The 25010-nt window shown below is 38.3% G+C and overlaps 1 protein-coding gene and 1 pseudogene across 1 annotated transcript; both read right to left on the reverse strand.

Annotated features, from left to right (window-relative positions):
• Positions 1-941, reverse strand: LOC113904715 (annotated as a pseudogene).
• Positions 942-12025: 11084 nt separating this feature from the next.
• LOC113904653 (olfactory receptor 5AL1-like) lies at positions 12026-12967 on the reverse strand. Its single transcript, XM_027561774.1, has one exon. The coding sequence runs from the start codon at positions 12965-12967 to the stop codon at positions 12026-12028; it is 942 nt and encodes a 313-aa protein (XP_027417575.1).
• Between the last annotated feature and the right edge of the window lie 12043 nt (positions 12968-25010).

A 25010-nucleotide genomic window follows, 5' to 3' on the forward strand; every position in this document is an offset into this window, starting at 1 on the left:
TTATTTGATAGCCAAATGCAACTTTTCTATAAATCTCTTCAGTGCATTCTTCACTTCCTGATTCCTCAAGCTGTAGATCAATGGGTTTAACATGGGAATCACTACCACGTAGAACACCAAAGCAAATTAATCTGTGTTCAGAGAATGGCTTGAATTGGGCAGGAGGTACATAAAAATGATTGTTGCATAAAATATGGTGATTGAGGTCAGATGGGGAACACAGGTAGAAAAGGCTTTTTGCCTTCCTTCAGCAGAATGGATCCTCAGAATGGCAAAGAGGATGAAGATATAAGAAATGATCACGATCAGTAGAGAGCAAAGGGTGTTGAACCCAGCAATGATTAACAGCGTCAGCTCTTTGACATGAGTGTCAGAGCAAGCCAGTGCGACCAAGGGAATGTCATCACAGTAGAAGTGGTTGACCCTATTGGAGCCACAGAAAGACAAGAGGAATGTTGCGACTGTCTGCGCAAGACCCACAACGAATCCATAAATATATGTGCTAGCAATGGTCCGATTACAGAGCTTTTTAGGCATGAGGATGGCATAGAGTAAAGGGTTGCAAATGGCAACATACCTGTCATAGGCCATGACTGAGAGCAAATACTGTTCACAAGCTACAGATGTGATGAAGCAGCACACCTGGATGACACATGCATAAAATGTTATACTTTTAACTTCACACAGGAAATTCACCAAGGTGTTTGGGGTGACAGACGAAGTAAAAGAAAAATCAATAAAAGCCAGTGGCTGAGAAAAAAGTACATGGGTGTGTGAAGCTGCGGGCTGACTTGTATTAACACAATCAAACCAAGATTACCCAGGACGCTAGCAAAATAGATTACTAGGAACACACCAAAAAGAGTAGCTTGAAGTTACGGATTATCTGTGAGTCCCAAGAGGATAAACTCAGACACTGCAGAATAATTGCCTTTTGCCATGGTAGAGATTTAACTTTTGTTTTTAATAATAAAACCCCTAGAGCGCACAGTCTGAGTATTCTTATCTCCCTTAGAGATAATCAAGCAGATGTTGGGAACTGATTCTGATCCACCCTGATCTTATGTTGGACACATTCAAAAGAGACTCTCCATGCAAATTCTGGTTTCATAATGAAGCGATTTGTTCTCTGCAGAAGCTCCAAAGTATGAAATTCTGTGGGGTTTGGAAAGATAGAAACATGGCATTTTATTTAAAATCTAACATAATTGAATACTTCCTTATCTATTTTTAATAAAAGAAAATAAAGACAGTTATTTGAGCACAATTATTTTTAATTGTTGAAATACTTTAAACAAAAATGTTAACTCTGAAAATTGTTAATTAACAGAAAACAATAAATTAAAAAATAATTTCAGAAGGGGTAGTATGAAAGGTATTTTTAAATTCTGACCATCTTTATATCAACTATTCAGGATGATTTTTATTTTACTTTGTTCTCTTACTATGATTTCTAGTTTTCTTTCAATTACTATGTAATATTTGGGAATTAAAGGGAGAAAAGCCCTTAGAAACATAGATAGTCTTGCTTCTTCTGAAATATGTATGGGATGATTAAAAATACATTAAAATAATTTAGAAAACATATTTATCGGGTGGTTCCTAACATCTAAATGCAAAACAGGAGAAGAAAAAATCAAGATAATTTTGTAGAACTAAAAACCGATTTCTGGTTTATTAAAAGAAACAGCTTTTAATGATCTTCATTTGAGCAGATATGTTTGATTTAAAAAATTTTTCTACTATTTCATCTCAGATCATCTTTCCATCAACCCTATCAACTGGTGATAAGCTATCGTCTTCATTTTCAGATATGGAAGCTCAGAGTGAGAGCTTAAACCCTCTTGCTGTTTCATGATTAGTGTGGGGTAAAGCAAAATAACTCATGAACTAGTTCTGGACTCCCTGACCTCAATTCATAGTTTATAGAAATGAACTCTTTTCATAGAGGCAAGAATTTCCCCATTAATCAGAAAATTTTGGAAAGGTGATCTCTAAGTTTGTATACCTTAAGTGATTAAAATAGTGCCTTTCATGCAGTATGTGTTAAGTGAGTAAATTTTAGCTCTTAAAATGGGCTTCCCACATGGCGGCGCAGTAGCAAAGAATTCTCCTGCCAATGCTGGAGATGTGGGAGACAAGGGTTGGATCCCTGTGTTGGAAGATCCCCTGGAGGAGGAAACGGCAACTCACCCCAGTATTCTTATCTGGAAAAGCCCATGGACAGAGGAGCATGGCTGGCTCCATGGACAGAGGAGTCGTGTCCATGAGTCAGACATGACTGAGCGTGCACACATGGTTTTTCATTCCATCAGTATTCATAGTATTCAGATTTAGGCTTATTCTCAAAAGAAAAGACTATGCAATCCCATCACACCCATGACTGTAGCTTATTCTTTTTGCAATATTTTGAGGTCTTTTTCCATTGCCTCATTGACTTGTGATCTCAGATCATTACCTTTCCTGACTCTTAATTTTTCTAGTACTTATATTTCTCTGATGTGTTGGAGTCTGTGTAGCTCTTGCTCTGACGTTACCAAACTCACCAATATCTTCAGTCGTTTTAGTTTTCTTTCTTTAAACTGAAACTTGGATCATCCTTGAAAATGTATTTCTCTCCAGGTTTCCAAAGGCTGTTCCATTTGAAACTATCCACATATGTTAAATCTGGCAGGTGAAATAAGGCATTGTTCATGCTGGAACATTCTTTCCTGTTTTTTGCTATGCCTTGCATTCAGGTACAGTTCCCTGATGCTTAGAGGCTTGTCCCATATTCACTGTCATCACATATGCATCCAGGTCTCTCCCTCTTATTCACTGAAGGCTCAGGTGTTGATGCCATCATTATTTATCTTCCACACATGTGCCATCAGCATCATGAACACCACTTATTTCATACCTTGGTTTCTTAGATCCTTGATCTTGGAATCAGGGACCCCACTGCTATTCCTCTTGAGCATCCTACTCCCATGATTCCATTTTGAAGCTTGTTCTATGTGACAATTGATAAAATAGTAGTTATCCAAAATCAAAAACTTGTCTTATGACCACAACTTTCTGAACTTTCCCTTCACATCAGTTATGCCACTACAGCCTTTTATGTATCCACTCAATCACTTTAACCTTAAGTATCCTTTACCTACTGTTGCCTCCTTTATTCAATGCTCACCCTAAACAGCTTAGACTCTGTGATCAATTGCCACAATGACTATTCACAACATACAAATTCTCTTTCTAATGTATAAACTTATATTTTGGTTCCCAAGCTATTTTGTTCATCCCATATGTTCATCCTCTACTAATTTATTTGATCTTCCCCATCAGTTTAAAAACAAGATACATGCTGAAATCATTGCTAATGACCTGTGACTTCTTTTCCTTTTCCTCTATCCATCAACCCCTCTCCTCTTCATTCTTTCAGTACTAAACATCCTGGAAAGTCATTTGCTTCATCTTTAGCATTTATATATCAACTTGTATTCTGAAATTGTTCTCACCATAATTGTTATACAATTACTTATTCCAAGTTCACCAACAATCTCCTTCTTCCCATTGGCAATGTAGACTTCTTTTATGTTGTCTATGTAGCCTCAGATATCGTTGACATTAGTTTTCATGCAAACCATTGTTTTGGTTTGGTTTAGTTTGCAAGTCATCAGAATCCCATCTTTCTGTCCATGTTTACTCTTCTTGTGGCTCCACTCCCTGTGTTTATGTTTTAATTAAAGCATTACTTTACATTTCGTTCCTAAGCCATCCTGTGTCATTTTTTGCACACTCTTGTGAAGCTCTCATCAAATGTTCTGGGGATGGTTCTCACTTTTGTGTCACAAAAGTCTAAATTTCAAGGCCAGATTTCACCTCTGATCTCTAAGTATGTATTCAAGAGATCCCCAGATAACTTCATCTAGGTATTCCCAAAGTACCTAAATATAGCATGCTCAAAAGAGAATTCAGCAATTCAAAAAGCATCCAATATTTTCATCTGCTTTGAAGCATGCATTTTCTAACTCAGTAAGTGGTGTCATCTTCCAGCCAGTTATTCAGGCACAAAGCCAAGATAATATACTTCATATATCTTTCTAAACTCCACTGATAAAAATTAGATATTGAACATACTAATTATTTAACCTATTTTTTCCCAAACCTGTCTACTTGAAATTTAAGCCTCTATCACAACTTACTGTATTATTGTCCAAACATTTATCTTATTCATCCTTTCTCTGTTCATTGTAACTAGAGTGTACTTTCTAACATGCAAATCATAGCTTACTATTTCCTGTTGACATAGGATAGAGTCCCAAAGGTTGGCTAACTTAATCTTTGATAAGCAGCCCCTTCTTTTCAGAGTAGTCTCACTTCTTGTGGCGTTTTCATGTAATTCCCAGGCTTCAGCCATCATGAGTACTGTCGGTTTCTCAAATGTGATCATGAATTTTGTACACAGTTGAAGCAGAAGCCCTTCCTTCTGTCTTTACAATCTAGTTGGCTTTATCTTTCTATGTATGCATCAGATCTCGGGTGAAATTTCACTTCTTCCTAGAGGTGTCTCATCACTTCTCAAGTGTTGCATCTAACAATTCATTCACCTATTAATTACTTTGTAAAATAATCTAAATTTCAAATTTTTGAAAAAACAGATAGTTATTTCTCATCTCCCCCAAACCTTGTAGGAGCTAGCACTGTTTAGGAACTTCAAATATACTAGTAGAATAATGGAACAAATAAATACAAGTTTTGTGTTACCCTAAACCTTTTCTACTACTTCATTTACCTTGATTTTTCCTCACTGCCTGCTGCCTTTGAGCAACCCAAAATGAAACCAAAAAGGCGTCCAATATACCTTGTGGCGAACTTTGTGAATGTCAACAAAATTTAACATTACTTAACTGTAGTGAGTATATTTTGTATTATTCATTGGTCCCTCCAGAATGTGTTCCCTGTGCTGCATAATTTTAAGCAATTTCTGAACAAAACAATGTAATGATGTCTCACAGCATAAACAATCATTATGGCTAATCTTTTGGGACTCAGTTTGCTTAACACACAGGGATTGATCACTTGATGTTTCAGATCATTCTGCTGAATCTAAGTAAAATAAAATATTAATAATTACTAGCAAAGATTATTTTAACACGTGGGAAAAAAACTCAGAAAAGTTTAACTGTTTTTATTTACTTTTTATGCTTTAGTATGAGATTTATTGGGGTTTGCAGGGGCACTAGTGGTAAAGAACTCTCCTGCCAATGCAGGATACATAAAAAACAGGAGTTCAAACCCTAGGTTGGGAAGATACCCTATAGGAGGACATGGTAACCCACTTCAGTATTCTTGCCTGGAAAATCCCTTGGACAGAGGAGCCTGGTGGGCTACGGTCCACAGGGTTGCAAAATCAGACACGATTGAAGTGACTTAGCATGCATACATGCACATGAGCCTTATTCAAGTTTTAATTTTATAAGAAGTCAGTGCACATTAAAGCAGTGAGTTAACTTTGCTGTTGGACTTTGTGAGGCTAACGAGTAATAGTTTATAGTGCACCGAAGATCCAGGCCTACATCTGCAACCCACTCAAATATCTGTTGGGTTGTAGGAATAATAATTAAGCCATGAGTTTAGAAGCTTGGAGGTACATTTAGTTCAGTCTCAGAAAATTATTGTTTTACCATTCTGTTCAAAGAAGAAAATAATTTAAAATTAACTTTATTTTTTCCTGAAGTCTAATAGAAAGCACTTAAAGGCATGCAAATCAGATAGAAATGAGTATTTCTTTTCTTCAAACTCTCTAACAAATTCTCCTCATTCCATACATGTATAGAGTGATGAATAGAAACACATACAGATAAAAAATTCATAGACAATGCTTATTACAAAGAAAGAACAGTTATTATTAAATGTGGACATTTTATCCTAGGAAGACTGTTATGATTTTTATAACACCATTTTCTCTAGTAGAATAAAAGCATAAATGACAAAGAACCTTAAACATAAATTGTACAGAAGTCATCATATTTGTTTGCAGTTTATTTCTAACCAATCTGTAATGATTTAACTCTGTAGTTTTTCTTAGAGGCTTGGTAGAAATTCAAGAAAGTTTAAAAGAGCTCTATCAGCATGAACAAGGCTATGAGTGTCTAAAATACATTCCTCAATTATTTTAGGAAAATATTTTAAACATTTTCCTTCTGTCAAAATCATAAAATCTATCTTCAGGATTTCTTGTTAGAGTTCATTTCACTTCAAAGTTTTTTGCAATTCATTCTATGATCACTATTGCTTCAACTATCTAATAGCTTTTTAAAGAAAACCCCCAAGTTTTAGAGACCTGAAGCAACAACGATTTATTATCTCTCATAATCCTGTGGGCTATGGACAATCTCTCTCCACATTGTGGTGTCAGCTGGGCAGTAGGCTGTCTGTATGGTCCGTGAAGACCTCAGTCACATGGCTGATATTATACTTGATGAGGCTGACAGCTGGATGTGGTCCATGTGATGAGTGTCTGGCTTGGGCTTCCAATGAAAATATGGTGGTTGAGTTCAAACATTTAAAATTTCCCTGGAAAAAAGTTCTAGCCTTGGAAGTTGTACACTTTTAAGCATTCTATTGAATAAGGCAGGTCACAGGGACGATAGCTCTCAGCTACATGTTGGATATTTTGAAAGACTACCAGATTTTATTTAATCTCAAAAAGAGTAGCTTCTGCAAGTAATCCAAAGATGTTGGAAATATCTGTGTTGACAAACAATGATGTTTGAGTCTCTGGAAAACTGAAATCAGCATTACTGCACAGGCCTTGGAGAAAAGCCAGACCTTCTGATGAAGAAATAAAATGGTGTTCTGTGTTCTAGTGCACCCTATTAGAAACTAAGTGCCAGATGATAAGACAGCAAGTAAACATTTAGCATCTGCTGCTTATTCTGTGCTGGATATTACAGGATCCACCAACTCAAATTTCGGTCCAGCCCAATAGGAATCCATCAAATGGAAGTCATTTGCTTACAACCTGGTTAAATTAGGTTGAGATGTTAGCAACAAATTATATGAACAACGGATGCAGATTTTATATTGCCTATCTCTGCCACACAGACCCCCACACAGTCCGTGCTACAGTTTAATAAGCTAGGGGTTCCAAATTAGGAGGTCCCAAATAATATTCAGAGCTTCACTTCAGTTCAGTTCCGTTGCTCAGTTGTGTCCAACTCTTTGTGACCCCATGAATTGCAGCACGCCAGGCTTCCCTGTCCATCACCAACTCCCAGAGTTCACTCACACTCACATCCATCGAGTCAGTGATGCCATCCAGCCATCTCATCCTCTGTCATCACCTTCTCTTCCTGCCCTGAATCCCTCCCAGCATCAGAGTCTTTTCCAATGAGTCAACTCTTTGCATGAGGTGGCCAAAATACTGCAGTTTCAGCTTTAGCATCATTCCTTCCAAAGAACACCCAGGGTTGATCTCCTTTAGAATGGACTGGTTGGATCTCCTTGCAGTCCAAGGGACTCTCAAGAGTCTTCTCCAACAATACAGTTCAAAAGCACCAATTCTTCAGCAGTCAGCTTTCTTCACAGTCCAACTCTCACATTCATACATGAATATGGGAAAAACCATAGCCTTGACTAGATGGACCTTTGTTGGCAAAGTGATGTCTCTGCTTTTTAATTTGGAGCTTAAGAGGGTCCAAAGAAATAGGTTCCAAATAAGATTGGAGTGGCAAGAGTGGTAGCGAACAGGAGATGCAAGAGATGGGGGTTCAGTCCCTAGGTCGGAAAGATTTCTTGGAGTAAAAAATGCCAACCCACTGGAAAATTCCATGAACAGAAGAGCCTGGCTGGCTACAGTCCAAGGAGTCACAGAGTCTGACCTGACTGAGCACACATGCACAAATAAGAGTTGAGCCAAGTGCAAAGAAGGGCTTTTACAGCATGTAGGAAACAGAGGTGGTCCTGAATGATAGCGGTGAAAGCAGTTTATCTCAGTGGGTCGAATATGGTCTTCTATTTCAAATAGGGAGATTGTGGCCTGAAGATCATGGCCACTCTCTGACCCATTTTTTTTTTTTTTTAAGTCGCTCAGTCGTGTCCAACTCTTTGTGACCCCACGGACTGTAGCATACCAGGCTCCTCTGTCCATGGGATTTTCCAGGCAAAGGTACTGGAGTGGGTTTGCCATTTCCCTCTCCAGAGGATCTTCCCCACCCAGGGATCAAACCCGGGTCTCCCACATTGCAGGCAGACATTTTACTGTCTGAGCCACCAGGGAAGCCCCATTTCAAATGGGGAGATTGTGGCCTGAAGATCATGGCCACTCTCTGATCCATAGATGGTGATAAATATCTCTGGACACTTGTTTATGGACTGAGGATATCAAGTGTCCGAGAACCTGGCATTTGAAGAAGAGGACTTTAGATGAACTTGTGACAGGTACAAAGCATGCTGATTTAATTTTTTTTTTAAACTTCCAAGGAGTCACTGGGCTTCCCAGGTGGCTCAGTGGGAAAGAATCTGCTTGCTAAGCAGGAGACAAGAGTTTGATCCTTGGATCAGAAAGACTGCCTGGAGAAGAAAATGGCAACCCACTGCAGTATTCTTGCCTGGGAAATCCCATGGACAAGCAGGCTGGTGGGCTCCAGTCTGTGGGGCCACAAAGAATAGAACATGGCTTAGTGACTAAACAGCAAGGAGTAACTACTGCAGAAGAGGTCTGCACTGATGAGAAGGGTTAGAAAAGCCATCACAGGCATACTCACCACCTTCCCTTCTGCCTCACAGCCCCAGGGACATCATGGACAGCATAGTCACAGTGTCAGGAATGAAGACCATGTATGTTCCCGAGAACACGGCTCCTTCCTACTGCTGCCAATGCTGAGTGCCCAATCTGTTAGAAGCAGAGACCTATGCCAAGCCCTGAGTGTGGCACCCCTCTTTTGAGATAAAAATCAGAAACACATGATGCAACAGTTATATCAGACCCCTTCAATGTTGGGCGGGACAGCAGTTCATCCTCACTGAAATCAATAGATTGAAAAGGAATTTTTCTTCCCAAGACTCATTATCCTAGGATGTGTCATCTTTCAATAGTTTAAAGGGCATTTTGTTCTTTAAATAATAAGCCATACAATACTCCCTCAGAAGGAATACACTCACTCCACAGCAATGAAAGTTTGACATGGCCATGGCATATAATGAATGGTCTTAACCGATTGTCTCCTGTCAAGACTCAGTTGGCTTGATTGGACTTATGGATGGCAACCTGACCACACAGCCAAGTCACCAGCTCAGAAAATGATTTGGCTGCATTGGCGCACCGTCCTCCGTGATACGCTGTAGGTAATGAACCGATGAGAACATAAGTTACAGCGTCCCTAACAGCATGGGATCGTGGGTCTGGAAACAAAGATGTTATAGCAGAATTGATCATTATCATTACATCCTGTGACCAATTTTCTGATTTTATGTCTCCTATTCCTGTCATATTAGGCTCTCTGGATTGTAGGATGAGCATCCTGGAGGGCAAATATTTGCACTAGCAGCTCAATTAGTGTTTTGAGAAACTGGGATCTTTGACTACTTCACACCAACAGACTGGCAGACAGGAAGGACTTCATGTGCCAGTTAAGGTGATCAACTCTGATTTGCTTAAGAAATTAGGGGTACCCATGCACAACGGAACCAGGAAAAATATATATGAAACACAGGGGTTCATATGGCATCTTTAGAACTTCTGTGCCCAGTGTAATGCTACCACCAGTGGGAAACTGCACAAACTATTAATATACATTAACAAAGACAGGGCAATTAATTTCTCAGTAATCATGCAGACTAAAATTTATGTCACTGCACCCAGAAGTAATCAGTGGAACTAAAGTGCAGGCTGAACATAAAAGGACTGTGCTTAAATGATCATGTTAAAATGTTAAACCAGAAGAGTTTGGATGTTTTATACAAAAATAAACACATTTTTTACCATACAAATCAACAATTTATCCAAAGGATTTGAAAACATGCATCTACATAAAAATATGCATAAAGATATTTATGGCTGATTTATTCATAATTGTTAAAATTTTGAAGCAACCAAGATGTCCTTCAGTAGGTGAATGGATAAATAAACTGTGGTACATCCAGACAAAGGAATGTTATTCAAAGCTAAAAAGAAATGGGCTATTAGCTCTGAAAAGACACAGAGGAACCTTAGATGCATGTTACTAAGTGAAAAAAGACAACCAGAAAAAGCTACATACTATATAATTACAACTCTATGACATTCTGGAAAAGGCAAAACATCAGAGACAATCAGAAAATCCATGTTTGCCATGGGTGAGGGCAGTAGGGATGAGATGAATAGACAGAGCAGAAAGAATCCTTAGGGCAGTGAAAATACTCTGTGCAGAAGTGCAATGAGGGATTAAGTCATTACAAATTTGACCAGAATCACAGAATGCACAGTACCTAGAGTGAAACCTAAGGTAAATTATGGACATTGCGTGATTAAGATACATCAATGAAGATTCATCTATTGGAATAAGTGCACCATTTTGGTGAGTGGTGTTGATAACTGGGAGGTTATGAATCTGTGATAGTAAGGGGTATAAGACCAAAGCTCTGCATCTCCCTCTCAATTTTGTTGTAAATCTAAAACTTCTCTAAAAAATAAAGCCTTTCAAAACATGCCCAACCATATAAATGTAACACTGTAAAGATAATAATAAGTTCATTTTACGGACAGTTTAAAACCAAAACACTTTAACCAAGCAACATATTATATTTAACTTTGGTTCAAAGTGGAGGAAAAAATTTACACAGTGTTTATACTATTTGTATAGTTTGTGTCTCTCAAGATAGCCCCAAATCCTCAATATTAGGGAGAAATGAGATGAAATTATGATTTTAAAGTGCTTTATTTTTCATCTCTATTGACAAAGCATTTTATGTTCAAAGACAACGGGTAATTTCTATCTCCCTTTTAGAATTAGACCATTAAAATATTTATGAGATATCTACTACATGCAAGTCAAAATAGGAAAATATCTGTTTTCAAGGAGGAAATAAAACATCAGCAAACTGAGTGACAAAGGACAAAGGTTCCTCTGCCTATTGATACTGAATCATTGTACAAGCCTTGATTTTAAATGTCCTACGTCTGTACCCTTATGGCAGAAATTGAAGAAGAACTAAAGAGCCTCTTGATGAAAGTGAAAGAGGAGAGTGAAAAAGCTGGCTTAAACCTCAACATTCAGAAAACTAAGATCACGGCATCTGGTCCCATCATTTCATGGCAGATAGATGGGGAAACACTGGAAACAGTGGCTGACTTTATTCTTTGGGGCTTCAAAATCACTGCAGATAGTGATTGCAGCCATGAAATTAAAAGATGCTTACTCCTTGTAAGGAAAGTTATGACCAACTTAGATAGCATATTGAAAAGCAGAGACATTACTTTGCCAACAAAGGTCCATCTAGTCAAGGCTATGGTTTTTCCAGTAGTCATGTATGGATGTGAAAGTTGGACTATAAAGAAAGCTGAGTGCCAAAGAATTGATGCTTTTGGACTGTGGTGTTGGAGAAGACTCTTGAGAGTCCCTTGGACTGCAGGAGATCCAACCAGTCCATCCTAAAGGAGATCAACCCTGGGTGTTCTTTGGAAGGACTGATGTTGAATCTGAAACTCCAATAATCTGGCCACCTGATGCAAAAAGCTGACTCATTTGAAAAGACCAATACAATATTGTAAAGTAATTAGCCTCCATTTAAAATAAATAAACTTAAATTAAAAAAAAAAAAAGGAAAAGACCCTGATGCTGGGAAAGATTGAGGGCAGGAGGAGAAAGGACGACAGAGGATGAGATGGCTGGATGGCATCACCGCCTCGATGGACATGAGTTTGGGTAGACTCCGGGAGTTGGTGATGGACAGGGAGGCCTGGACTGCTGCGGTCCATGGGGTCACAAAGAGGTGGACGTGACTGAGTGACTGAACTGAACTGAAATCTATACCCAGCATATCTTTAGTAACAACATCATTCTTATTTTTTATTCAAATACATCTTTTCAGTTATTTTTCTCAAAGCATTTTTTACCTCCCAATTCCTCAAGCTGTAGATCAGTGGGTTTAGCATAGGGATCACCACAGTATAGAAAACTGAGGCAAATTTGTCTTTATCTAGTGAGTGGCTTGACTTGGGCTGCAGATACATAAAACTGAGGGTCCCATAATACATAGTAATAGAAAACAGGTGAGAGGCGCAGGTAGAAAAGGCTTTCTGTCTCCCTACAGTAGAATGGATCCTTATGATGGCAAAGACGATGAACGCATAGGATATGAGAACAATGAGAAGGGAACAGAAGACATTGAATCCTGCAATGGCTAATAACATCAACTCTTTGACTCGCGTATCAGAGCAGGCCAGAGCAATCAAAGGAACATCATCACAGTAGAACTGGTTGATCACATTAGGGCCACAGAAAGCCATGTGGAATGTAGCCACTGCTTGTATGAATCCCACCAGGAATCCATAAATATAAGAGCTGGTGACCATTTGGATGCAGAGTTTTCTAGGCATAAGAACTACATAGAGTAAAGGGTGGCATATTGCCACATACCGATCATAAGCCATGACAGATAGCATTAGTAATTCCCAAACTGAAAATGTGATAAAGCTGCACACTTGAGTGGCACATGCATAAAATGACACGCTTTTAATTTCACGAAAAGTGTTTACAAGGGTGTTTGGTGTGATGGTGGAGGAACCATAAAAATCCACAAAAGCCAGATGACAGAGGAAAAAATACATGGGTGTGTGAAGTTGAGGACTCACTTGTATTAGCACAATCAAACCAAGATTACCCAGGACAGTAATCAAGTAGATCAACAATAAAACACAAAAGAAAATGAGCTGAAGCTCTGGGTTATCCGTGAGGCCTAAGAGGATGAACTCAGTAACTGCTGAATGATTGCTTTCTGCCATGAAACAAACAGTTCTACAGTAAATTCCACCAGAGCACACACTCTGAATAATCTTGACTCCGTAAGGAATGATTAACTGTGAGAAGGTATCTCTGGCTCTCCAGGATGTTATGCTTAATTCAGTTAAAGTTGAATCTTGATAAGTGCTCTGAATTATGTGTAGATTTACTTGTGAATTTACTGTAAAAAATATGGCAGAAATTCCACTAAGGAGCTGTAAAAGAAGAAAGGGAAAATTTCAATTAAAATTTTATAATCAATAAAATAGCAAAGCCTGTGTTGTACTTTTATTTAAAGGAAAAAAAAAGCATTCAGAATATAAAATTTCTTTGATAGTAAATACATTAACATAATTTCTTAAGTTGTAAATTTCTTTCACAGAACTCATTTGATCATTTCACAAGAATATTAAAAATTAGAAAAATCAAGCATGGAAAGTGTAAGTCCAAAATCAAAATACTAACAGTATGTATCTTTAGGGAACCAGTTTGGTATAATATTAAAATTTTCTTCATTTTGTTTATCTTTATATTCTATTTTTTCAGTACATACATAATATTGATATTTAGGAAAACTGCATTGTGAAACTTTCTAGGTATCTTTTGGGAAAATACACATCAGTGAACAATTTTCCAGATTGTAAAATGTTTTCAAATAATTAAGATATATGTTTTTAAGCTCTATCTTGAAGTATTAAATGGTCCCAAGTGAATACCATTTGGACAGCACTTAGAAGAACTTCATTTCACAGAAGATTGATACAGACCCAAGGTGGATTCTCAATGCTCAAGAACTGGTACAACTGAGTTGGTTCCCATCCTTTCTTAACAGGGCAGAGGATAAGTTAATATGATTTTTATTTATCACTGTATTGTCTCAGGTTACTTCACATGCACCTTAAAACATGACAAAATAAACATAAGAGCTCCTCCCATGTTAAATTTGGGTTGACATCCCCTTGAAAACTTATCTTGATTATTCCTTTCTCTTTCTGTTCCCATCACCAATTTTCAACCAAACTTTTTGGAACAGGTATCTGTCCCCAATTTCTCAAATATATTTATAACTATTTTCAGTTGCAAAGTTGTATCTAAATCTTTGTGATCCCATGGACTGCAACATGCCAGGCATCCCTGTCCTTCACTCTCTCCAAGAATTTGCTCAAATTCATGTCCTTTGAGTCATTGATGTCATCCAAACATCTCATCCTATCTCATCCTCTTCTCCTCCTGTCCTCGATCTTTCCCAGCACCAGGGTCTTTATCAATGAGGCTGCTCTTCACATCAGGTGGCCAAAGTATTGCAGCTTCAACTTCAGCATCAGTCCTTCCAGTGAATATTCAGGGTTGATTTCCTTTAGGATTGACTGGTTTGATCTCCTTGCAGTCTAAGGGACTCTCAAGAGTCTTCTCCAGCACAACACTTTGAAGCATAAATTCTTTGGTGCTCAACCTTCTTTATGGTCCAACTCTCACATTTATACACCACTGCTGGAAAAAATGATAGCTTTGACTATACGGACCTTTGTCAACAAAGTGATGTCTTGGCTTTTTAATACGCCGCCTAGACCTGTCATAGCTTTTCTTCCAAGAAGCAAGCATCTTTTAATTTCAAGGCTTCAGGCACCATCCACAGTGATTTTGGAGCCCAGGAAAGTAAAATTTGCCAGTTTCCACTTTTTCCTCTTCTATTTGCCATGAAGAGTTGGGACTGGATGCCATGATCTTAGTTTTTTTAATTTGGGTTTTAAGCCAACTTCTTCACTCTCCTCTTTCACCTTCATCAAGAAGCACTTTCTGCCATTAGAGTGGCTCTTTGTGATCCAACGAATTGTAGCCCACAAGGCTCCTCTGTCCATGGAATTTTCCAGGCAAAGATATTGGAGTGGGTTACCATTTCATACTCCAAGGAATCTTCACAACTCAGATATGTAACCTGCATCTCTTATGTCTCCTGCATTGACAGGCAGACTGTTTTACCACTAGTGCCACCTTGGAAGCTCTGTTTATAACTTGACAAGGTGTGATCCACCTCTCTTTCCCATTAAAACAACAAAAAAATTCCCTCAGCATGTTTATTATCAACTTCCCTATTTTCAAATCCAATAAAACCTGTATTTTTTGGCAGCACTGTAGCACTGAACTCTATTGAATACAAGTTTGCATTCTAAAGCAGTCTTTTGAATTTATTTGTTCATTTTGATTCTCAACCTTGGAGTCTGTTCCTATTACTATGCTTTAGATGGCATGTTCTTCATGTTCTCGCCAAAGCTCCTTCTCTTTTTGGCACCTTCTTGATCAGTTAGCCAATCCTATGTGCTGAATAGGAATCTATATGCAGATTATGAGCAAATATATTAATAAATTAATTTTCCAATTATCTTTTTTCTGCTATAGCTTTATACATCTAAATATCTCTCAGAAATTACCATTTATCAAAAGTAAAAATACTTTCATCAGAAGTATTGCACACAGAAAAGAACTTGATATTTCTGCACATGGGACCCAAAACACAAGACTTGGAATACATATTTCCTAGTGCAATGAATGGGCTTCCCAGATGGCGTTAGTGGTAAAGAATCTGCATGCCAATGCAGGAGACATAAGAGAAGTGAGTTCGATACCTGGGTAGGGAATATCCCGTGGAGGAGGAAATGGCAACCCACTACAGTATTCCTGCCTGGAGAATTCCATGGACAGAGGAGCCTGGCAGGCTCTAGTCCATGGGGTCACAAAGAGTCAAAATGAACAGTGCCATTATCCATTTGCTCTCCAAATCAGAGAGCAGTTTCTTTTACTATGCTTTCCTGATCCTCATGCCCATGTTCAATTTGCCCCCCTACTACTGATAAAGAATCTGCCTGTCAAAGCAGGAGACCCAGTAGATTCGGGTTCAATGCCTGTGTTGGGAAGATCCCCTGGAGGAGGAAATAGCAACCCACTCTAGTATTCTTGCCTGGGAAATCCCATGGACAGAGGAGCCCGGTGGGCTACAGGTGGGTTACTCCAACGAGTCGGACATGACTGAGTGACTAAACAATGACAACGCTAACAATTTATCCCTTACACAATTTTCAAATCTGCTCTTATTTATTGCTTTATTGGTCCAAGCACAATGATGCTTTGTTTATTTATTTTTTGCAAATGAAACCTAACTTTTAGTCTTGTCTCCAGTCATTGTTCTCTGTTCCTCAGTTATCAGCTTATATGAAATTTTACAGAAACTTTATTCTTATTTTGTCCTGATTAAATCCTTCAGTGTCTTCCCATTGCCATTTGGATAAACTTCAAGTTCTTTCTAGCATAGCCCTTGAAAACCTCATTTCTGCATCTCAGATCAGGTTCCTCCTGAAACATTTTTTATCTAGTTTCTATGTCACAGGTGTTCCAAATTGCTGTATATATTTAAATATGAGACAAAATTTTATACATCCTTTATGCTTTTCCTAGAACACTTTTCCTCTGCCATCATTCTATTTGCCTGATTATCCTTCTACTTAATTTTCTCTCTTCTATTGAATCACTTCCTCTTAGAGGATTTCAAAGCAGTTTAAGTCCTCCTCTTATATACATTTTTGCAGCCACTAATTCCTTCATAATACTTAAACCACACTATATTGAAGACAGCTATCAATATATCTATAACACATCCTAAGCGTCAACTCCTTTTGGAAAGCAATAATATTTCTGTCTCATATTCAATTTAATCATTACCTCCAACTGTACCTAGTATACAGAAGATGGTCAATAATTATCCTTAAATGATTAAGTGGATAAAAGTTATATTTTTGTACGTCCAAATTGTTTCCCCCAAAAAAGGGATTGAACATATTTTTCTACAACCTGATGCCTTTCAATATTCAATATGTCATCATTCAGTTCAACAACAAACCCCTAAATAGTTCAGTGTACCTGAAAGGAATCTTTGTGAGGCCAGTAACATTTTAAATTACCTGGGTATTTATGAGACAACTTTGTATTTTGTGTATGTAGTCCCTCAGGGAGATTCCTTTCTGTACTACATTCTTTTTAACAAACATTGAAAGACAATATAATTATACACACAAGAACATAATTATTTAACGTTTAGTAACTGGGGGAAAAACTGTTTGCCTTGAAATGGTAGATCACTTTTTCAGCTATGTTTAGTTAAAGAATCCAGAGTAAAAAAATTTAATGATCTCTTTTGGGAAAACAATTTGATTAGTTGCTATGTCTGCTTTGATTATTTGTTTTGAAGTCTGCTGCATTGGCTTTATATCAAAATTATAAATTTATTTAAAATAAATGTTACATCTATGGGCCTTGTATTTAGTCTTTGGAAACCATTGAATAAAAATGACTTTCCCAATAAATAACTTTTATTCCTTCCTTCTGAGATTAATGTTCAAATCAATATTATAATTGACATTTCAGTTCAGCTGCAAAGATTAAAATAGTATTCATTTCTTTCTCTTCAGTATCTAGAAGATAAAACATACAAATCATAGGTCAATTGACATTCACAGAAATATATGGACCACTCCATTCACAACTTGCTTTAGATGTCCAGCCAGATGATACCGCACATCTAAGAAGAAAAGATAATAAGAGTTTTGTTCACATAATGGGGTTTTCTAGGGAGAGGAAGGTGAATTCCCAGTCTGACCTGAAAATATGGCTAGGAGGAGCCAGTAATGGTTACGGGGCTGGAGGTTTTTTATTGTGATGAGTGAGTGGGACTGAGTGATTCCCATGTGCAGGAAAGACTTGCAGGGCTTGAATCTTCTGCAAAGGAAGGAGCAGTGGGTTCCTTACTCCAGTGATGGACTAAAAGGACACAAGTGGTGAAGCTGGAAAGCTGTAACCGGTCAAACAGCCAAAGACAGAGGCAGACACTGCTCTCCACACCTCTTTGTTTCATCAGGCTCCCCTCCTGTGATATCAGAGATGAATTTTACAATCATGCATTTGAATACATCCTCTTCTGTCCCAAATAAGGAAGACTCTTTCTGTGATATAGGGTGAGATTATTTGTGTAATGAAACAAAGGGAAAGAGCCAAGGAAGAGTGAGAAACAAAATTCGATGAGCTGGGAGCTGACTGAGGTTTGGACAAAGGCACCCAAGAGGACGTGCCCTCGGGGACTGCCCCAGGCCTCTCTGGTGAGCACGCACGGCCAGTGGACACAGCGTCCTGACCACGAGTCCCTCAGGAGCCTGTACCAGGAGTGTTCGAGGTGAGCCTGGACAACAGTCTGACCATGTCCCAGCACAGAGTCTGTCAGCTTGTCAGCTGGAACCTCCCAGGCCATGCCCAGCACACGCTGGTCCACTAGTGGTCTGCCGTGGGAGGAAGGGATGACACACAGATTGAGGAACGGCAATACTCAGAGTCCACATCCAACAACCAGCCCTGAGCATGACCAGCCTCCTGAAGCCACCCTGTCTGCAGGGTTAGGGAGGGCCCAGGAGGGCCCACTCATCCTCAAGGAGATGCTGGTGTCCAGGGAGCCTTAGTCAGGAGCTTGTTTTAAATGAGACATTCTGAATTCCTTAAAAAAAAAAAAAACTTACTATGTATTAATTATTGTATTTTGGTTCCTGGGCTGTTGCCAATGGCCTCGCTGTTCAGCCTGCCACATGGAAAGTTGCACACAGAGCGATCTGTGGCCACACACAGTGGAAGCAAGTAGTGGCTGCTGATAAATTTGTCTTAGACTTTCTCCAAGCGGGCTAAGGTGAAGTCCCTGAAATCTAACATATCCTGATGTACTGGATTAATGTCGTGAGGCAACAGGGAAGGTCACCGAAAAAATTTCAGGTGAAAAGACATCTGCCTTTCTCAAATATGCTACAAATTAGGGAAAATTTTTGGGGGCTTGGGTTGGATCCTGAAGAGCATGTTTGAGGTTTATATAAAGATTGATCTCACCCTGTTTTTTGGATCTTGTGATTTTTTATATGCTTGCTCTGTTGTAGCCGGTTCTTTACAACCCCATGGAATGTAATCCACCAGGCTCCTCTGTCCATGGAATTTTCCAGGGAAGAATACTGGAGGGGGGTGCCTATTCCAGGGGTAAAGAATATACCTCCAATGCAGGAGATACAGAAGTTATGGATTGGATCCCTGCGTTGGGAAGATCCCCTGGAGGAGGAAATGGCAACCCACTCCAGTATTCTTGCCTGGAGAATCCCAAGGACAGAGGAGCCTGGTGGGCTATAGTTCATAGGGTCAGAAAGAGACAGGACTAAAACAACTGAGCACACACGCAGGCATATATGTGTAATCTCCCTTTTCTTGTGCTGTGTGTATGAAGATGTTGAAATATAATGTTGTACACTTGAAACTTATACAATATTGTAAACCAATGTTACTTCAATAAATAAAGAATGTAAACATGTCTGTTCTTTTTATGCTAATGGGAATTATGCCTTCAAGCAAGAGACTGTATCATAAACCATTTTTAAAACTTATTTCAGCTTTGAATTACCTTTTATAGATCATCACCATGAGTCTATAATATCTTGAAACATACTTGAGAAGACCCGTCTTAGGAGTACATAGCACCTAGTACATAGTGATGCAGGCACAGTGGAATCTGCGGAAGTGACCTGGAATCTGATAGGTGGTGGCTATGATTTAAGCCTTCTCTGCTTGGCCAGGAGGCACAATAAAAATGATACAGAGGTTGGTTTTCCTCTGTCATGCCTGCAAAGTACTTGACCTCCCAACATGAAGTAATGAAACTGAGTCTAAAAGAGCTGCATTTATCCTCCTAACTTAAAAGAGTTGAATACTTGAGAAGATACCTTGATATATTCATTACTTTGGCTGTAATTTTAAGGCTGATCATAAAGTTACTAACAAATATACAGCCATTTAAAAATATTATACAAAATTGCAATTTAAAGTTTTCTTTAAAAGTATAGTATATTGCTTTGTGACAGACTGTGACAAATGAAAACTACAATCTTGGTAATAAGCCCTTATAAAGCAAAAGGCAATTGTGTTAAAATAAACTTTAGGGAAGATCCATGAATTGTTTTATTTATTTTCTTAAGGAAAGATATATTACTTTTAAGTATTACTGGCAAGAAATTCAGAGAAGGCAATGGCACCCTACTCCAGTACTCCTGCCTGGAAAATCCCATGGATGGAGGAGCCTGAAAGGCTGCAGTCCATAGGGTCGCTGAGGGTCAGACACGACTGAGCGACTTCACTTTTGCTTTTCACTTTCATGCATTGGAGAAGGAAATGGCAACCCACTCCAGTGTTCTTGCCTGGAGAATCCCAGGGATGGGGGAGCCTGGTGGACTGCCGTCTATGGGGTCGCACAGAGTCAGACACGACTGAAGCGACTTAGCAGCAGTAGCAGCAGCAGGCAAGAAGTTATAGCCTTTTAAAATTACAAAGGATTATGAATCAGAGCATCAAAATAAGATATGTGTTAAAAATATTATTCAATTAAAACATTAAATTAAAATTAAATAGCAAGTGCTAGATGACTTAACTTTTTATTTTGACATAAATTCAGAATTTCAAGAAAATTTGCTAATATATTACAAAGAATTCCAGTATAATCTTTGCCCATATTCCTTAAATATTAACCATTTTAACACATTTTTTTCTTTTAACTCTTTGATTGTCAAATACATGATATCTCTTTATTTTTATATACTACTTTTTATAACATTTATTGTCTTCTCTCTAATTATATAAACAATACTTTTCATTGCCCACAAATAGGAACACAGAAAAACCTAAAGTAAAAATTAACCATCACCTATAATCTCCATTCTCAGAGATAACCTTCATTTGCTTTTACCCCAGTGCCTACTTTTTCTTTCTTTCTTTTTTTTTTTTGTTAAAGTTGAATTATAGAATACTCATTGAAAGGAGTGATGCTGAAGCTGAAGCTCCAGTGTTTTGGTCAACTGATGTGAGAGTTGGACCATAAAAAAAGCTGAGAGCTGAAAGATTGATGCTTTGAAACTGTGGTGTCGGAGAAGACTCTTGAGAGTCCATTGGACTGCAAGGAGATCAAACCAATCCATCCTAAAGGAAATCAGTCCTGGATACCCATTGGAGGGACTGATACTGAAGCTGAAGTTCCAATAATTTGGCCACCTGATGCAAAGAACTGACTTATTTGAAAAGACCCTGATGCTGGGAAGGATTGAAGGCAGGAGGAGAAGTGGACGACAGAGGATGAGATGGTTGTGTGACATCATCGACTTGATGGACATGAGTTTGAGCAAGGTCTGGGAGTTGGTGATGGACAGGGAAGCCTGGCGTGCTGCAGTCCATGGGGTCGCAAAGAGTCAGACATGACTGAGCGACTGAAGTGAACTGAACTGATGCAAATAGTTGACTCATCGGAAAAGTCACTGATTTGAGTAAAGATTGAGGGAAGAAGGAGAAGAGGGCATCATAGGATGAGATGGCTGGATGGCATCACTGATGCAATGGACTTGAACTTGGGCCAACTCCAGGAGACGGTGAGGGACAGGGAAGCCTGGGGTGTTGCAGTCAAAGGGATTGCAAAGAGTCAGACACAACTGGCCAACTCAACGACAATAACAAACTAACTGACTTACAACACTGTGTTGGTTCCATCTGCACAACATAGTGACTGAGGACTCTTACACGTTACAAAACAGTCACCGTGGCTTGTCTAGTCACTGTCTGTTACCATACGCATGTGTTGCAGTGCAATTGATTATATTCCCCACGCTGGCTGCATTTCACACAGAGACTCATTCATTTTGTGACTGGAAGTTTGTTCTTCTTAAGGTCTCTCACCTCGTTCACACATCTCCCCACTCCACTTTCTTCAAGAAACTACTTATTCTCTGTTTTATTAAGTCTTTCTTTAGATTTCACATACCGGTTGAATTGTACGGTATTTGTCTTTTTCCATCTGACATTTCACTTAGCATAATACCCTGTAGATTAACCCACGTTATCACAAATGACAGGATTTCATTCTTTTTTTTTTTTAATGGCTGAGTAAAATTCCATTTTCTTTGATGGATATTTATGATACTTTAATAAATCGGTTACTGTAAATAATTCTGCAGTGAACATAAAGGTGTATATATCTTTTCAAATTACTGTTTTGTTTCCTTTAGAACAATACCCAGAAATGGAGTTCTGATCACATGATATCTACTACTAATTTTCTGAGGAGTCTCCTACTCTTTTCAGTAGTTGCTGTATCAACAGTGCACAAGGGTGTCCTCTCTATTGTATTGGCAGCATTTGTTATTTGTTACATTTTTGGTAATAGTCATTCTGACAGATGTGAGGTAATATCTCATTGTGGTTTTAATTTGCATTTCCCTGCAACCTCATTTTATAAGGCAGGTATGGCCTTGATACCAAAACCAGATAAAGACACTACCAAAAGAGATAATTACAGGTTAATATCCATGGTGGACATAGATACAAAAACCTTCAATGAAATATCTTCTTTATAGAACAGTCTTATGGACTCTGTGGGAGAGGGAGAGGGTGGGAAGATTTGGGAGAATGGCGTTGAAACATGTAAAGTATCATGTATGAAACAAGATGCCAGTCCAGGTTCGATGCATGATACTGGATGCTTGGGGCTAGTGCACTGGGACGACCCAGAGGGATGGTATGGGGAGGGAGGAGGGAGGAGGGTTCAGGATGGGGAACACATGTATACCTGTGGTGGATTCATTTTGATATTTGGCAAAATTAATACAATTATGTAAAGTTTAAAAATAAAATTAAATTAAAAAAAAGAAAGGAACAGTGGCAGATGATATGATTTTCTGTATAAAACATTCCAAGAGGTCACCAAAAAACTGATAGAACTCACCAATGAATAAAATTGATGGACACAAATTTAATAAATAAAAATCTGTTATATTTCTATATAGTGATAATGAATCATCATAAGAATTAAGAAAACAATCTCATTAACAATTGAATAAAAAGAATAAAATATCTGGGAACAAATCTAGCCAAAGAATTTTCTCAGAAATCAATGACATTTATGAATAAAATTAAAGACAAAATAAATGAAAATATATATTCTGCTCGTTAGTTTTGTTAAAATAATTATATTCTCCAAGGCAGTTTATATATTCAGTGTAATTGTTTTCATATGGTCATAGTTGTATGTTACTCAGAGCAAGGACATGCTTCAAAGACCAAATAACTTCAGTAAAAATCAGCAAATTAACTGCATTATTGGATCTATAGACCTTACTCTTTGCAGAAGGACATGCTTCCCTTGTTAAAATTCAAGTTACTGTTTCAGTCTTTTTAAGTCAGAGTTTCTGTCAGTGTTGATATCAGTGGCCATGTTAGAGTTTTAGAATCAACAGTTCTTTTCAGATTCTTCTTACTCTGTGTGTGTGTGTGTATGTGTGTGTGCATGAGTGTATTTTATACCATACTAATAATTGAAAGCTGCTTTAGTAATCTAAAGACGAGATGATTTTTATCATGTGAAATTTATGAATTGAAGCATTCAAGTCAAAATTCCACTATGAAAAAAAAGAGAGATTTTAAGTGATCTACAAAAGAAAATTTAACCCACTATTTGCAACTGAACTTATTTCAGCCTCATATCTTTCAATATTGCTGTTGTAGTTCAATCACTAACCATGTCCAACCCTTTGGAACCCCATAGACTAGAGCACTCCAGGCTTCCCTCTCCTTCATTATCTCCAGGAGTTTGCTCAGACTCACATCCATTGAGTTGAGAATGCCATCCAACCATCTCACCCTCTGTCATTCTCTTGTCTTACTGCCTTCAATCTTTACAAGCATCAGGGTCTTTTCCAGTGAATCAGCTCTTCACATCAATTGGCCAAAATATTGGCGCTTCAGCTTCAGCATCAGTCTTTCCAATGCATATTCAGCATTATCAGAAGTTATAATTTACAAAATAATAAAAATAAAATTAGAAACTAAATGTATCTTCTGTATTAACTTTCACTTGGTGGCTCAAATGGTAAAGAATCTGCCAGCAATGCGGGAGACTGGCTCCATCTCAGTGTCAGGAAGACCCACAGGAGAAGGGAATGGAACTCACTCCAGTCTTCTTGCCTGGAGGGCTCCTTGGGCAGAGGAGCCTGGCGGGTTACAGTCCATGGGGTCGCAAAGAGTCGGACAGGATGAGACAACACTACCACTTACACTTTTTAAACATTGCAGTGTTAGAAAGCATGTCACTAAAGGCATGACCATGCAGAAAAACTATTTGTTTTTTGCTTATTTGCTTTTTTTTGGCCTCCTAAATGTGAAGGCTTTCAGTTAAAGCATGGATCACTTATATTATAGTAGAATACATTTTTTCCATAGTTCTCTTCAAAGTATTTTTTACTTCCTTGTTCCTCAGGCTGTATATGAGAGGATTTAGCATGGGAATTACCACTATATAGAATACAGAAGATATTTTATCAGTATGCAAGGAATGGCTTGTTTCTGGTTGCATATACATGAAGATGATCGGACCATAAAATATAATGATGGAAGTCAAGTGGGAAGTGCAAGTAGAAAATGCCTTTTTTCTGCCTTCAGCTGATTTAATCCTTAGAATGGCAAATAGAATGAATACATAGGAGACAAGGAGGATAAAAAGAGAGAAGAAGATATTGAACCCAGCAAGTGTGAACAATAACAACTTTTTGATATATTTATGATGGGTTTCATGACAGGCCAGGGCAACCAAGGGGACATCATCACTTGATTTATTATGTTTGAATGACAGAAAGATAAGTGGAATGTAAGAGTTGCTTATAGGAGTCCCACAGAAAAGCTATATAGATATGTGCTAAGCACCATCTGAATACAAACCCTTTTGTTCACGACAATGGTATAGAGTAAAGGATTACAAATGGCCACATACCTGTCATAAGCCATGACTGAGAGCATATAAAATTCACAAACCACAAACATGATAAAGCAAAACAACTGAATGGCACAAGCAGGTAAGGATATTCTTTTAGTTTCTTGGAGGAAGTTCACCAGAGTGTTAGGAGTGACCGAGGAGGTATAGCAAAAATCAACAAAAGCTAGGTGGCT

The sequence above is a fragment of the Bos indicus x Bos taurus genome, chromosome 15 (assembly GCF_003369695.1).
Source record: "Bos indicus x Bos taurus breed Angus x Brahman F1 hybrid chromosome 15, Bos_hybrid_MaternalHap_v2.0, whole genome shotgun sequence".
Classification (NCBI taxonomy): Eukaryota; Metazoa; Chordata; class Mammalia; order Artiodactyla; family Bovidae; genus Bos; species Bos indicus x Bos taurus.